This window comes from Scyliorhinus canicula, chromosome 13 (genome assembly GCF_902713615.1).
Source record: "Scyliorhinus canicula chromosome 13, sScyCan1.1, whole genome shotgun sequence".
NCBI lineage: Eukaryota > Metazoa > Chordata > Chondrichthyes > Carcharhiniformes > Scyliorhinidae > Scyliorhinus > Scyliorhinus canicula.
In genome coordinates, this window is record NC_052158.1 from 11,256,061 (window position 1) to 11,271,591 (window position 15,531).

General features: G+C 46.8%; 1 protein-coding gene across 1 annotated transcript; it reads right to left on the reverse strand.

Moving 5' to 3' along the window:
- Window positions 1–1,923: 1,923 nt before the first annotated feature.
- Window positions 1,924–10,967, reverse strand: LOC119975739 (zinc-binding protein A33-like). Its single transcript, XM_038815567.1, has 6 exons — window positions 9,520–10,967; window positions 9,338–9,433; window positions 9,011–9,244; window positions 7,936–7,958; window positions 6,514–6,629; window positions 1,924–2,708 (listed from the first exon to the last, which is right to left on the reverse strand). Exons 1-6 carry the CDS (start codon window positions 9,925–9,927, stop codon window positions 2,158–2,160), a joined length of 1,428 nt encoding a protein of 475 aa, XP_038671495.1. The 5' UTR covers window positions 9,928–10,967; the 3' UTR covers window positions 1,924–2,157.
- Window positions 10,968–15,531: the final 4,564 nt, after the last annotated feature.

The window sequence follows — 15,531 nt, forward strand, 5'->3', positions numbered from 1 at the left end:
ATCGGTGGGCACCGATCGTGGGCCTGGCCACCGTGGGGGCACCCCCCCGGTGTCCAATCGCCCCGCGCCCCCCCCCCCCCCCCCCAGGACCCCGGGGGCCCGCTCACATCACCGGTCCCGCTGCCACCAGAGGTGGTTCAAACCTCGCCGGCGGGAGAGGCCTCCCAGCAGCGGGACTTCGGCCCATCCCGGGCCGGAATATCGCCTCAGGGGCCTCGCCGATCGGAGCGGACATCACGCTGATTGGCGGGGCATGATTCCCGCCCCCGCCAATTCCCGGGTGGCGGAGAATTTCTGCGACGGCGGGGGCGGGATTTTGGGCGGCCCCGGGCGATTCTCCGAACCTGCTGGGGGTCGGAGAATTTCGCCTCTGGTGCCTGTAGTTCAGATACTTTCTAAGAATTATTTGTTTATTTCAATTGCGGCTTTACTGTGTATCTAACCCCATGCTGTGTGGAGTCTGCACGTCCTCCCCCTGTGTGCGTGGGTTTCCTCCGGGTGCTCCGTTTTCCTCCCACAGTCCAAAGATGTGCGGGTTAGGTGGATTGGCCATGCTAAATTGCCCGTAGTGTCCTAATAAAAGTAAGGTTAAGGGGCGGTTGTTGGGTTACGGGTATAGGGTGGATATGTGGGTTTGAATAGGGTGATCATGGCTCGGCACAACATTGAGGGCCGAAGGGCCTGTTCTGTGCTGTACTGTTCTATGTTCTATGTACCTTTAATTCCAGGCCAGTGTACTTCACAACAAGGAGTAGGGATCCTGGCTAAATGTTGCCATTCTTAAACTAGGGACATTGAAAATAGCAGTAGTACATCAGCTCAGGGTAATTCTGGGCAAATCCAACTTTGGTCATTCCAGTTGCAATCGTTCTGGTTTCATGACACAGACATTGAACTTTTATTGGAGATGGAACAACAAACAATAGCAAAGAATTGTATTCCACATTCTTGGGTTGATTCTATCCATTGTATTTCTTTATTGATTTTCAAGGAGACTTTTTGTCTCAAACTGAATTGTTCTGGAACAATATTCTACATGGCTCAGGGCAGTCAAAGGTTACACGATGGGTAGTACTGTTGCTTCACAGCGCCTGGGTCCCAGGTTCAATTCCTGGCTTGGGTCACTGTGCAGAGTTTGCATGTTCTCCCTGTGTCTATGTGGATTTCTTCCAGCTGCTCCGGTTTCCTCCCACAAGTCCTGAAAGACATGCTGTTAGGTAATTTGGACATTCTGAATTCTCCCTCAGTGTACCTGAACAGATGCTGGAGTGTGGTGACGAGGGGCTTTTCACAGTAACTTCATTGTAATGTTAATGTAAGCCTACTTGTGACAATAAACATAAATATTATAAAGAATCATAGAATCACTACAATCTGCACCAACCCAGTAACCCCACCTAACCTTTCAGACACTAAGGGACAATTTAGCATGGCCAATCCATCAAATCTGCAGACGGGAGGAAACTAGGGCACCCGGAGATTGGGCAAACTCCAACCAAGGCTGAAGGCGATGGCGCAGTGATGCTGCAGTGCAAACATCTAATGTGTTCTTTATGATTCAGGTCTTGTGAGAAAGACATTCCCCCTTCCCCACCCCCACACACCCTCAATGAAAAGGAAGCCCCTCTTACCTGGGCCTGTTACCGGGTGGACAATTCCTCCTTCTCCCAGTGTCGGCTCCCAATCTGATCTCCCAGTAACCGCTCTTGCTGGGTGGGGCCTTCAGGCTGTGGTGAGGTCTCACTTTCACTGACCTCACACTGACCTCTGCTGCAGTAAAAGGGCGTCATCACTCTGAGTGACAGGAGCTCCAACCAATCCCCTTCCTCATTCACCGGAAACCTGCCTCCCACAGTCTGTGAGAGATTCTCGGGCCAATCCCCTTCCCCATTCGCCGGACACCCGCCCCCTCACTCAGTGATGACACAAACAACATATTAAGTTTCTGCTTCTTGGATTTAATGATGAACTGTGTAAACTTTGAGAAAAACTGTTTCTATTCCAGTGGTTCTCAGATTGTTTTGTTTGAAAAATCATTTCACAAATGTAATCATGGAGCCTCCAATGTAAATTATAACTCTATATAATAACCAGAATATGAACAGGTTACAGCTGGTAGAAGGCAGAGAGATGGTGTGAAATTATGGGATGGATCTGTCAATGACCTTTAATCCCGCAGATAGTCAGCGGGGTGGAGTTTTTCCTGTCGTCATTCAATCCTGGACTGAAGAAGGGAAAGATTCTCTCAGTGAAAGTGTCGATGAAAGTATGGAGATGGGACATGTTGTCCGCATTGTAAAATGACACCTGTCCCCCCTCATAGTCCAGGAAAACCCCGATCTTCCGGGGATTGACATTCAGGTTGAGGGGGGTCTCAGAGGGGGAGGTGGAGGCTAAGTAACCAATTCCAGGAATCAGCCCCACAATCCAGAATCCAAACTTTGGGCTTGGATAGATTCTCCTTTTCCTGTCCACAGATTCTCGGGCCACTCCCAGACCCCACCGAGTCTTCTTCACCACCTTCACCTCCCAGTAATGTCTCCCTGATGTGAATCCCTCTGATCCCAGGACACAACCAGAGGGATCAAACCTCTCCGGGGTGACAGGTAGCAGCTGCCGTTTGTTTCTGAGTCTCACACTGGCCAGGTTCTCAGACAGGATGAGCCGGGGATTCGCTGTGTTCGGATCCAGAGTCAGAGAGGCTGGAGCTGGGAAAAGTTAAACAAACACATTCAATATTTAGAGAGGCAGGTTTGGGGTGATATTAATGCCTTAAACTTAAATGAAGCCAACGTGGACTGGAAAAATAAGTTAGAGGTAAAATGGTAGAGAAACAGCGGCATTTCACACCATTCCACAATGATCTATCCCATTGAGAAAGAAAGACTCAATAAGCAAAGTGCTCCACCTAAGGGGGTTAAACATTTAAGGGCAAGATGTACAATGCACAAAGATTAATGGTGAGCCAGAACATTTGGAAACATTTAGAAACCAGCCAGTGATGACTTTAAAAAAGGAGGGGGAAATTAAGGGTGTGAGCGAAAACTTGAAAGCAATCTAAAAAAGTAAGTGCTTAAAGGGTAACACTGGGGGTTTAATAATGGGAAACCATGAAATGGCAGAAGCTTGGAACAAGTTGAGCTGCTCACAGAAAAATACTTTTCGCTTTACCTTGGTACACGTTACAATAAACAAATCCAGAAGTATTCTTCACAGTGAAATGCACAAATAAAACCCAAGAACAGTAAGAATGTAACGGTGGAAAATGAGAGAGGAATTTGAAACAACTACCATCACGAAAGAAAAAGTCATAGGAAAACTCAAGGGAGTAAAGGCTGATATGAACCTTCATAGAATCCTTACAGTGCAGAAGAAAGCCATTCGGCCCATTGAATCTGCATCGACCTTCCTCGCCCGATCCCCCTAGTCCAGCACGTCGATCATCACCTTTCCAACTAACCTGCACGTGTTACATAGAATGACATAGAATTTACAATGCAGAAGGAGGCCATTCGGCCCATCAAGTCTGCAGTGGCCCTTACAAAGAGCACCCTACTCAAGCCCATTTATCTACCCTATTCCCGTAACCCCCACTTAACCTTTTTGGACACTTAAGGTCAATTTAGCATTGCCAATCCACCTAACCTGCACATCTTTGGACTGTGGGAGGAAACAGGAGCACCCAGAGGAAACCCACGCACACACGGGGAGAACATGCAGACTCCACACAGACAGTGAACCTGCCGGGAATCGATCCTGGGACTGTGGAGCTGTGAAACAATTATGCTACCGTGCTGCGTTTATGTGTTTAGACATGAAGCAGCAACATAGCATCGTTAATCCATCTAGCCTGCATATCTTTGGACTGTGAAAAGAAACTGCAGCACCAGAAGAAAACCCACACAGATACGGGGAGAACATGCAAACTCCATACAGTGATTCACCCAAAGCCAGAATCAATCCCGGGTCCCTGGCGCTGTGAGGCAGCAGTGCTAACCACTTTGCCACCTGGTGACCTGGGTTCCGAGGGTCTAACTGGAAAAGCTGCAGAGATAGTGGATGAATTTTTTGCCATTTTCCAAAATTCCCCAGATTCTGGAAAGGTGTCGGCAGATTGGAAAGCCACAAATGAATGTCCAAGAAAGGAGGGAGGCAGAAATCAGTAAACTAAAGTCTGACCTTTGTCATTGGGAAAATGCTGGGAATCATTATTTGAATGGTATTGGTAGGACATTTAAAATATCATAATTCTATCAGGCAGAGACAACATGGTTTTGTGAAAGGGAGACTTTGATTGACTAATTTATTAGAGACCTTTGATGATGTATCAAGAGAATGGAAAATGTAAAACCAGTAAATGTAGTGTATCTTGATTTCTAAAAGGGATTTGACAAAGATCGCGATCTACCAGCCACGCTGTACCAATAAAGCCGAGCCCCACTGCACAATGAGCCAATATTTGCCAACTGGCCTTGTTCCCGAGTTTACACAACTCCGTACACCTCACGAGGTCCAATAGGATCTCGCAAGACATTGCAATATGAAGCCCGCGCATTGTGGGTGAGATCAATTTTTGGCAAATCTGTACATTAGGGCAAGCCAGATAGTTTCACTATTATGCGGTTCCCCAAGGTAACCAAGAGATTGGGATCTATCTCCTTCACCTGGGAGACTTCAGGTGAGCGCTGTTCAGTCTCCACAACTGGGGAACGAATGGAAAGGCACTGTGGGAGGTCTCCCAGGGGATCGGAAGCTCCCAGGTGCTTGCCCTCTGGCCAGGATGGCACACTGGCACTGCCAGCCTGGCATCCTGACAGTGCCACCTGGGTAGAAGCCTGCCACTGCTGTGGTGTCCAGGCTGCACTGCCAACTGACAGGGACATGGGCAGTGACAAGCTGGTACTTCACACGACAGTGATTGGCCCACAGGGTTTGGGTGCACTGTGCAGGTGCGGGGGGGGGGGGGGGGGGGCAGGGGCCCAGGAGACCCCCTTACAGTGAGTTGGGGATTGGGGGTTGTATCAGGAGCTCGAGAGAGTGGGACACCATGAGAATTCCAGTGAGTGGAGCTCATCAGTGCAGCAAGCGGGCTTTACTGGGGCCTCGGCCGCGTGTTCCCTGCTGAGGCCCCGTATTTACCCATATGGCCATTGGCTATAAATCGGATGGGTGTTGGTTAGCGGGATGGTTTTCGGTGTTGCAACCACTGGGAAACAGATGGCTAAATCTGCTCGCTATGGGACTCTGTCCGTATTTCAGTAAATTATGCCCACAGTGTCACCTAAAACGTTACTGCAGAAAATAAGAGGTTATGGTGTTGGGGATGATATAATGGCATTGATGGTATTTTGGTTAATTAACAGGAAACAGACAGTTAGGATAAATACGTTATTTTCAGGTTTGTAAACTGTATGTAGTGGAGTGCAGCAAGGTCCATACTTGGGCCTGAAATATTTATGATCTATTCTGAGTCACAGCTCAGAGCATCCGGGTTCAATCCTGGCCTTGGGTTACATATATGGAGAGAGCTTGTCAGATAAATGCTGGGAGGATATTTCCTCTTGTGGGGAATCTAGAACCAGGAGACGTAGTTTATAAATTAGGAGTCTGACTCTTTTAACACAAAGCTGGGTAGGAATTCCTTCTCTCAGAGCAATGTTAACCTTTGGAATTCTCTTCCACAGAGAGCAGTCGAGACAAGTTAATTGTAAATAGTCAGTCTGAGTCAGCTGGATTTTTCATTGACAAGAGAGTTAAGGGTTATAGGGGACAAGAAAAAGTTGGATTTCAGGCGACAGTTAGATAGTTAGATCTTATCCATTGGAAAGGTTGGTTCATTGGGTCGAATGGCCTACTTCTGCTTCTATTTCTTATAATCTCATGATGACCATGCTACCGCAACCCGTCAATGGAGGATCATCAGATTTTCTGTCTACAACCACCACCATCCCTCCCACCCACCCACCATAACCACGCAACAAAGTCCACCCAGCACTTTTCTACACAAGAATCACGTGAAAAATTGTCCAGGAAAGTTGCCCTGTAGCTCAAGCCTCAGAATGGACTAGGCCTCTGAGCAAATTTATAGCGTGAACAGTGAGTTCACTGGTTCAATATCTGCTTCATCAATGAGGTGACTCAAAAAATTAACCTCACCCAATCCAAGCTGCTGTCACTCACTCTTTTCTAAATTTCATGTTTATTCCTTCATTGTTGCAAACTCTGTTACTGTGTGGAAACTATGAATGTTTATGTTCTCTGTACAGTTTGAATCTTGGATATTTTGATAAGTCCTCTGGAGCCCTCCGTTTTCCAGGACAGAGTCACCTCCCCGTGACCAAGGAGTCCAATTCAACCTCACCCAGAGGAACCCACAGAGAGTAAAATATGAGAATGGAGCGGCTCCCGAGGAATAACAACCGGCAAAGTAAATATTTAATCTGGAACCTGGGAGACCCTTTAGTTCCGTCACAAGTGGATTTAAAATCAGGAAAATGAATAAAAGAGTTTTACCGGGGTTAATGGAGTCTATCATTTCTCTCCACGCTGTGTACTGTAAAGGGCCTTTGAACTTTCCGATAGACAGGGCAGCATCTTCCGCTGAAAATATCAGCACGTCATCACTAATCCTATAAGAATTAAACAGCTGAAGTTATTAATTCGTCCTTATTAGAACCGTTCAGAAGAGATTTAATGTATTTCAGTATTTTGCCCTGAGACAGGACATGGTAGAAAGTGAAACTTGATTCTATAATTTGTAACTCAGCAAATTAAACTTGGAAATTCAAAGGCAGAGAATGGAAACCCCCATGTCCTGAAAAAGGTTCACAGTCTGATAACAGATTAGTTACCGGGATATCACAAATCACAGGAGAAGACAAACATTTAGCCTGTCCACTTGCTGTTTGACAAACAAGTTTAGAGAACAAAGACAAAAGCTGAAACATCTAAAAAATTGCCGGGAACACCACAACTCTCCAGGAGTCTGCTCTCCTCTACTTTTGGCATCAGGAATATTCCTGATTTTAGTCGCTCCACCTCTGGAAACTGGACATTCAGCTGCCAAGATCCTGAGCTCTAGAATTCCCTCCCTCAACCTTTCTGCCTCTATCCCTCTTTCCTCTTTTCAGATGTTTTTCAACGTTCCCATGTCATTGATATCAATATGACAGTCGGACAGTGGTTAGCACTGTTGCTTCACAGCACCAGGGACCCGGGTTCAATTCTCGACTTGGGTCTGTGTGCAGTCAGCACGTTCTTTCCATGCCTTTGTGGGTGCTCCGGCTTCCTCCTACAATTCCCAAAAGACGTGCTGTTATGTAATTTTGACATTCTAAATTCTCCCTCTGTGTCCCCAAACATGCGTCGGAGTGTGGTGACTAGGGGATTTTCACAGTAACTTCATTGCAGGTAATGTAAGCCTACTCATGACAATAATAAAGATTATTATTATGATACCTCCTTGCGTGAAGATTTTAGTTTATATAAAAATTTTCATAAAATGTTGCTGTTGTGTTGTTAAGAATACGGATCAAGATTCTAGACTGGGATTAAAACAAAACCCACTCCCCCTTTAACATCTGACTGTCTCGGGTTGGTGAAGAGTCTTGCAGGGACACGGATGGTCGACACTATGGAAACATGGATGGTGTGAATCTCTCAGGGTCAGTCGGAAGGTCACAGCCACACTAACAGCAACCTGCAAGTGAGCATCTCAGGACTGCATGGCATCTTGCAATTGAACACAAATTTAATCGAGTGGTTGCTATAAAGTTTGTCATCAAACTAAAACATGAGTTAAACCAGAAGCCGAGTTACTGCCTCTCGATGAATAATCCTTCAATGTTGTGACAGTAACTGGACAAGAAATCCAGAACAAACCTTCTGAGTTATTTTAACAAACCGTGCAGAATTTCAGTAAAGAACATGTCCTACCTTCTCTTCCAACAAACTTCCCCCTGAAAGAAAGAAATCCAGAACATTGAGGTTTATAGGAACAGATTTAGAATCAGAGAAAGTTTACTGCACAGAAAGAGGCCACTCGGTCCATCCTGTCCGAGAATGGAGCCACCCGGCCTCACCCCACTTTCCAGCATTTGGTCCGTAGCCCTCAGCTTCCGGCACCTTGAGGTGAATATCCAGACCCCTTTTAAATGAGTTGAGGGTTTCTGCCTCTCCTCCCCTTTCAGGTAGTGAGTTCCACATCACCAAAGCCCTCTGGGCGAAAACGCTTTTCCTCATCTCCCAACTTTGTACCAATCACTTTAAATCTATTCCCCGAATCATTCACCCTCCCTGCCCTTCCCAGCCACTCTATCCAGGCCCCTCACAGTTTTTTACATCTCAACCAAATCTGTCCTCGGCCTCCTTTGATCCAGGGAGAACAAGCCCAGCCTATCCAATTTTTCCTCACAGCTGGAATTTCCCAGTCTTGGCAACTTCCTCGTAAATCTCCTTTCCACCCTCTCTGATCCAATTACATCCTCTCTGTAATGAGGTGACCAGCACTGCACACATTTCAGGAGGAGTTAGACAGGCTGGTGAAATGAGCAGACTCAGAGCAGATGAGATTTCACACGGAAGTGGAAAGTGATGGATTTTGGAAGGAAGATTGTGGAGAGTCAAATAAACTGGAACTGAGCATCAGTCCCGCTCACAGACACAGTGACTCTCACACACCGTACCAGACCCACCCACACCCTCACAAAATGGAACTGGATTACAATGGGAGTTCCAGGAGAAAATTACACTTGAGAAACACAAAAATAATCACAAACCAAGCGTCAAGATCAAGAAAATTAACTCCCAGGAGGTGGCAGGTATTCCCGGGAATCTGCAGACAGGGTGGAAGCAGATTATTTCAGTAACACGGGAAAATTCCACGGAACAGAGATGGAGATGCTCCATCCTCTCTCTAATTTATCAGTAAATTCTGCGTTTATTTCACAATTATCGTCAGTTACGTTGTGACTGAAGTTTCACTGAACTGACCCGCAATATATTCCCTCACCTTCAGAAATATCAGCTCGTCTTTTTGCTCCATCTGTTTCTGCAACTTTGAGAGTTTCTCCTCAATAGAATTTAAATTCTCCTGAATCTCTCGAAGGTTTTTCTCCATTGGTTCTAGAATCCTCTCCTCTTCCTCCCTGAGATCTCTGAGTAAACGCTGCTCTTTCTCAGTGAGAATCTGGTGCATTTTACTGAACTCGGATGTGATGTGGGTCTGCAGACTGCTCGACTGTTCCTACCAAATGAAATGTGAAACATAATTAATCTCCCGCGATAAAGGGAACAAAACTAACCGAGATCCCAGAAAATCAGCACAGGGAGACCTTACCCTAATTTCAGAAATCTTTCCTTTCTGTTTCTGTTCCGTTTGTAGAACCGCCGATTTCTTCACTGTGAGAGAATCTAAGGAAGATTTCAGCTGATCCTGGGATTGGGAGAGAAAAATCACAGAACGTAAGTGTTAGCCTATGATAATGTTATTAAACTATCAGGCTATATTTCCTTTTTTACCTTGTAGATTTCAGCAGCTTCTTTAATCGGCAGGAAGCGGTGCTCTCTGTGTTCCCGCGAATCTCTACAAATCAGACAGATCAATTTCTTGTCAGTTTCACAAAACAGCTTCAGTTCTTCCTGATGTTCCTCACAGTGAAGTTTACTTTCCTTCTCTTTCGGATTAATGGTTAACTTTCGTGCTTTCTCGGTCAGATTCGCTAAGGCCCGATTTATCCTGAGGTTTTTTTCCGGAAACTCCTCTCTACATTCCGGACAGGAGTTTATCTCCCTTTCCCAACACTGGGAGATACAGGAGCGGCAGAAGCTGTGTCCACAATCCAGTGAAACCGGCTCGATGAAGAAATCAAGGCAAATGGGACAAATTGTCTCCTCTGTCAAACTCTGGACCTGCTGCCTGAGAGCCATGTTCACACTCAGCACTTCCTGATTCAAAGACGTTTAACTTTGGATGTTACTGATCCCTGAACATCTTCAGTTCCGCGATTTCCCGATGACGTTCACGGCAATATTCAGGAACTATTATTATAAAGTAATCTCTGTCCTCATGTCATTCACACGGATTGATTAAACCTAGCGCTGTGTGAACATAAACAGGGTTAGAGTCCGGAGTGAAATAATTGAACACTGTCGGGGGCGAGTTGGGATGCAGGGAATGTTGACAGTGGCGAGAGGGAGGAGGCGGAGATGGGCGGGATCAAGAATCCCATGCATTTTCCTCCAGTCTGAACTCGCTGCCGATTACAAAACCTCTGGTGAAACAATTCAGAATGTTAATGACTGTGGCGTTCGCCCTAAAACACAAAACAATACAAATGTCAATGTGTTATTTTGGATGACAACCACAGGGAGATCTTTAAAGGGGCTGGACCTGGGAGGTTCGTTTTATTTGCTGGAAAGTAAAGCTCTTTTTTATAACGCATTCCACCAATCCGGGCCGTCCCATCGCGCCTCAATATACATGAAGTACCGAGACTGGATCCCGCCACTTCCTGACTCCGATGTGAGAGCACTACCCAATGTGTCACAGCTGACATGGAGCCCTGAGGGAGAGACGGTCGTCTCCTTGTTTCTGGAATGTGTGTTTACAGAGGAGAAATGATGCAGCTGATTTTCTGCCGAGGCCGGGTCCTCCCAGAGCTACAGAAAGCATTTGGAGAGGGTGGGATGCGCCTGCTTCATTGTTCGCAGTCTCCAGCCTGCACATATGTGCATATGTCCACATCACAGCTCTCTGTCCATATCACAGCGCTCTGTCCATATCACAGCTCTCTGTCCATATCACAGCGCTCTGTCCATATCACAGCTCTCTGTCCATATCACAGCTCTCTGTCCATATCACAGCGCTCTGTCCATAACACAGCTCTCTGTCCATATCACAGCTCTCTTCCATATCACAGCTCTCTTCCATACCACAGCTCTCTGTCCATATCACAGCTCTCTATCCATATCACAGCTCTCTGTCCATTTCACAGCTCTCTGTCCATATCACAGCGCTCTGTCCATATCACAGCTCTCTATCCACATCACAGCTCTCTATCCATATCACAGCTCTCTGTCCACATCACAGCTCTCTTCCATACCACAGCTCTCTGTCCATATCACAGCTCTCTGTCCATATCACAGCGCTCTGTCCATATCACAGCTCTCTGTCCATATCACAGCTCTCTGCCAATATCGCAGCTCTCTGTCCATATCACAGCTCTGTCCATACCACAGCTCTCTGTCCATATCACAGCTCTCTGTCCATACCACAGCTCTCTGTCCATATCACAGCTCTGTCCATATCACAGCTCTCTGTCCATATCACAGCTCTCTGTCCATATCACAGCTCTCTGTCCATATCAGGATCAGGAAATATGTGGCTCGAGTCAGTCCATGCGACATCATGGGGCTGGTTTAGCTCACCAGGCTAAATCGCTGGCTTTTAAAGCAGCACGGTTCGATTCCCGTACCACCCTCCCCGGACAGGCGCCGGAATGTGGCGACTAGGGGCTTTTCACAGTAACTTCATTGAAGCCTACTCGTGACAATAAGCGATTTTCATTCATTTTATTTCATCAAAAAAAGGGTAAAGGCACAGGAAACTGCAGAGGCCCTTCCACTATTGCAGCAAAATTACCGAGGGTTTGGGCACCAGAATTACTGCGGATTTGTGTGTCCCGAGCCAAGCTGCTCCAGTACAGCCACAACATTGGAATCAACCCGGCAATATGGAAAATTGTCAGAGTATGTCCTGTACATAAAATGCAGGACAAATCCAACCAAACCATTTATCGGCCACATGGTCTGTTCATCATCAGTGAAGAGATGGAAGGGGTCATCAACAGCACTTATCAAGATGCACTTGCTAAGCAATGAGCAGCTACTGACGCTGTTTCTGGGTTCCGCCAGCACCACTCAGCACCGAACCTCATTCCAGCCTTGGTTCAAACATGGACAAAAGTGCTCAATTCCAAAGGTGAGAGTGACTGCCCTTAACATCCAGGAAACATTTAACCAAGTGTGCCATCAACCTTGCAAAACTGGAGTCACTGGAAATAGGAGGAAAACCTTCAATTGTTTCGAGTCACACCAACTCAAAGGAAGATGGTTGTGATGTTGGGGGCCAATCATCGAATTCCAGGACATATCTGCAGGGAGTCCTCAGGGTAGTATCACAGACCCAACTATCTTCAGCTGCTTTATCAATGACCTTCCTTCCATCAGAAGGTCGGAAGTGGGGATGTTCACTGCTGAATGTTCAGCCGTTCATCTTCAAATACAACACGACCAGGAGAATTTCCAGGCTTGGGCTGACAAATGTCAAGTAACATGACACAAAAGTACCAGGCAATGCCCATCTCCAACAAGAGAGAATCTAACCATCACACCTTGACATTCAATGGCATTACCATCGCTGAATCCCTCTCTATCAACCCCTGGGTAACATAATTGACGAGGAACTGAACTGGACCAGCCACATCAATACTGTGGCTACACGAGCAGGTCACAGGTTAGAAATGAATAACCTACCTCCCAATTGCCCAAAACCTGTTCACAATCTCCAAGACACAGTTCAGGACCATGATTGAATGTTCTGCACATGCAGGATGCAACTCCAATAACTCTCAAGATGTTGGACCCTGTGCAAAGCAGTTTGCTTGATTGTTATCCCTTGCATTAACATTCCTTCCTTGCACCATCGACACCATGCACTGAATAAATTCACTAGCTCTACGTAGACAGAATCCACGACCACTCCAAAGCTAACACATGGTTACACCACCATCTGGAATTTCCCGTTCAAATCATTCACCATCATCACTTGGGGGTATATATTCGTTACTTCAGTGTTGCTGGGTCAAAACCCTGGAACGTCCTCTCTACACACACCACATGGACTGCAGTGGTTCAACAGGTCCGTTCACCATCACCTTCTCAAGGGTAATTAGCAATGTGCCAATGCATCCACACGTACATCCCGTAAAATGAATTCCACGCAGTTAATCCCTTTCTCTCTCCACAGTTGCTACCAGACATGTTCTGCTTTTCCATTAATGTCTGTTTAAATGCCTTTCAGGAACCCCTGGTTCTGCTTCTAAAACCCGCCTGACAACTAAACTTGGTGATAATTTGGAGAAGGTTCCTGTGTGTTTTGGACAGGAATGATGTGAACAGAGGAATAAGAAGATGAAGAGCACAATGTAATGTAGCAGTGTGGGTGTGTATCAGTGTGTGTAATGTTTGAATGGAGCTGGTGAATCAGTGGGACTCAGGATGACAGAATGTGGTGAGAAACCTGAATCAGCTGAATTTGGGACATTGTCACTTTCTGAGGCCCGGGGCTCCGAGGCCCTTCCCGCGCTCCCCTCCCCCACTCGCGCGCGCGCTTCCCACCATGTGATGCTGTGCTGAGTACGCCCCCCCCCCCTCCCCCATCCCCGCTGACGCTGTCTGATCCTCCAATCAGAGCCGCGCTTCTTCCCGCGCTCTCTCTGTTTCGGGCCGCTCATGCTCTGACCTTGGGCTTGGAGGTCAGCGCGCGGCCGGCGCTTTCCCCGCTCAGCCGCCCGGAGCCGCATCCTGGGCGCTAATTGAACTCTTCCTTTTATTTGAGGCCAACAGTTTCTAATGGGATGTCCAGTTTGACTCCATCCCATGGCCTCCTGAGAGTTTGCACCAAGGATGCAATGAGGTCTGGAGCCCGGTGCTCCTGGAGGAAGCCAAACTGAACATCTGCCCGAGCCGGAGCAAAGAGCTGAATTCCAGAGGTGGAGTGAGAGTGGCTGCCCTGAACATCAAGGCAGCATTTCACCCAGTGCGGCATCAAGGAGCCCCAGCAAAACCCAACTCAATGGCAATCAGGGGGAAACTCTCCATTGGTTAGAGTCTGGATTATTTCTCCAGGAACATTACCATCAAGCTGCTAAAGTCCCTAGTTCTGGAAACTCCAGCCAGAGGATCCATCCTTCCAGCACCTACCCTGGGTCAAACCCCGTAAGAAGTTAAAGTGTTTTATTTGAACTCCGGGGAACAAATGTTGAATCTATTCATTCTCTTAGGGAACAATTTTCAGCTGAAATCAACTTTGAAAATGTGGATTTGATCCGATCCGAATCTCAGTGACGCAACAATCACAATGTGATGTCACAATGGAAAGAGACCATTCGACCCATCGTGTCTGTGAACCTTCAAAGACACTCCCCATTTCTCGGACTGTTTTTAATGGGGAATTCTTTCCTGCAGCACCGACATTCCGTCAGCAGGTGGCAGCGGTGCTCTTTGTAACGATGAAATACTTGAGTTCGCAAGTCGCAACACATCCCAGAAACTTACTGCAGCCGCAATGAATTACTCACAAGTACAGGAGCCGCCAACAGACAAGAAAATGCAGGTGCAACTTTATACACAGCAATATCCCACAGAGCGACAAACAGATACATAAAAAGTGAACCCCTCTTTGGTTATGCTGGTTGAGAGAGGAATGTTGTCCAAGACATCGGGAGAACTCACTTTTCACGTGGAATCTGAAATGCCCACTTGAGCCAGAAGTGCCCTTGGATTACTATCTTACCTAAAGGACCGAGTTGGTGAGAGGACGATAGGAACAGGAGTGGGCCATTCAGCCCCTCGATTCTTTTGCACCTTTAGAGTAGATCATAGTTGAATTTATCCCAACTCCATTTACCCTCATTAGCTCCATAACCGTTGTTACTCTGGGAAGCTCCAATTGTCCCAGCATCCACAGACTGGGAGTGGAGAGAGTTCCACATTTTCCCTATACTAAAAGTCGAGATGACCTTTTTCTGAAACCTGAAACATTAATTCTATTTCTCTCCACAGGTGTTGCCTGACCTGCTGAGTATTTCCAGCATTTTTGTTTTTATTTCAGATTTCCAGCTCCCGCAGCAATTTACTTTTCATTCGTTCATGGGACGTGGGTGTCGCTGGCCATTTCAGCATTTATTGCCCATCCCTAATTGCCCTTGAAGGGGCAGTTAATAGTCAACCACATTGCTGTGGGTCTGGAGTCATATGTCGACCAGACCAGGTAAGGACGCCAGATGAGTAAACCAGATGAGTTCTTCTGACAATCGACAATGGTTTTATGGTCATCATTAGACTTTTTAAATTCCATATTGTTATCATCTACAATGGCAGGATTTGAACCCGGGTCCCCAGAGCATTATTCTGGGTCTCTGGTTTACTAGTCCAGTGACAATATCACTATGCCGCAACCTTCTTGTTCCTGTGTTATAGAGTTGTCATAGAATCCCTATGTGCAGAAGGAGGCCATTCGGTCCATCGAGGCTGCATTGGCCCTTGGACAGTGCAACCAACTTAAATCAAAGCCTCCACCCTATCCCCATAACACAGCAACCCCACCTCACCCTTTAGACACTCAGCGGTAATTTATCACAGCTAATCCACCTAACCTGCACATCTCTGGACTGTGGGAGGAAACCGGAGCACCGGGAGGAAACCCATTGTCACCTGTGGCTGGAATAGAACCCGGGTCTCTGGAGCCAA

Coding starts and splice junctions, on each gene's coding strand:
- LOC119975739 (XM_038815567.1), bottom strand. CDS start 9,927: ATGGCTCTCAGGCAGCAGGTCCAGAGTTTGACAGAGGAGACAATTTGT. Junction 9,245..9,337: donor GAAAGATTTCTGAAATTAGG/GTAAGGTCTCCC, acceptor TTCATTTGGTAG/GAACAGTCGAGCAGTCTGCA. Junction 2,709..6,513: donor GATAGACTCCATTAACCCCG/GTAAAACTCTTT, acceptor AACTTTTCCCAG/CTCCAGCCTCTCTGACTCTG.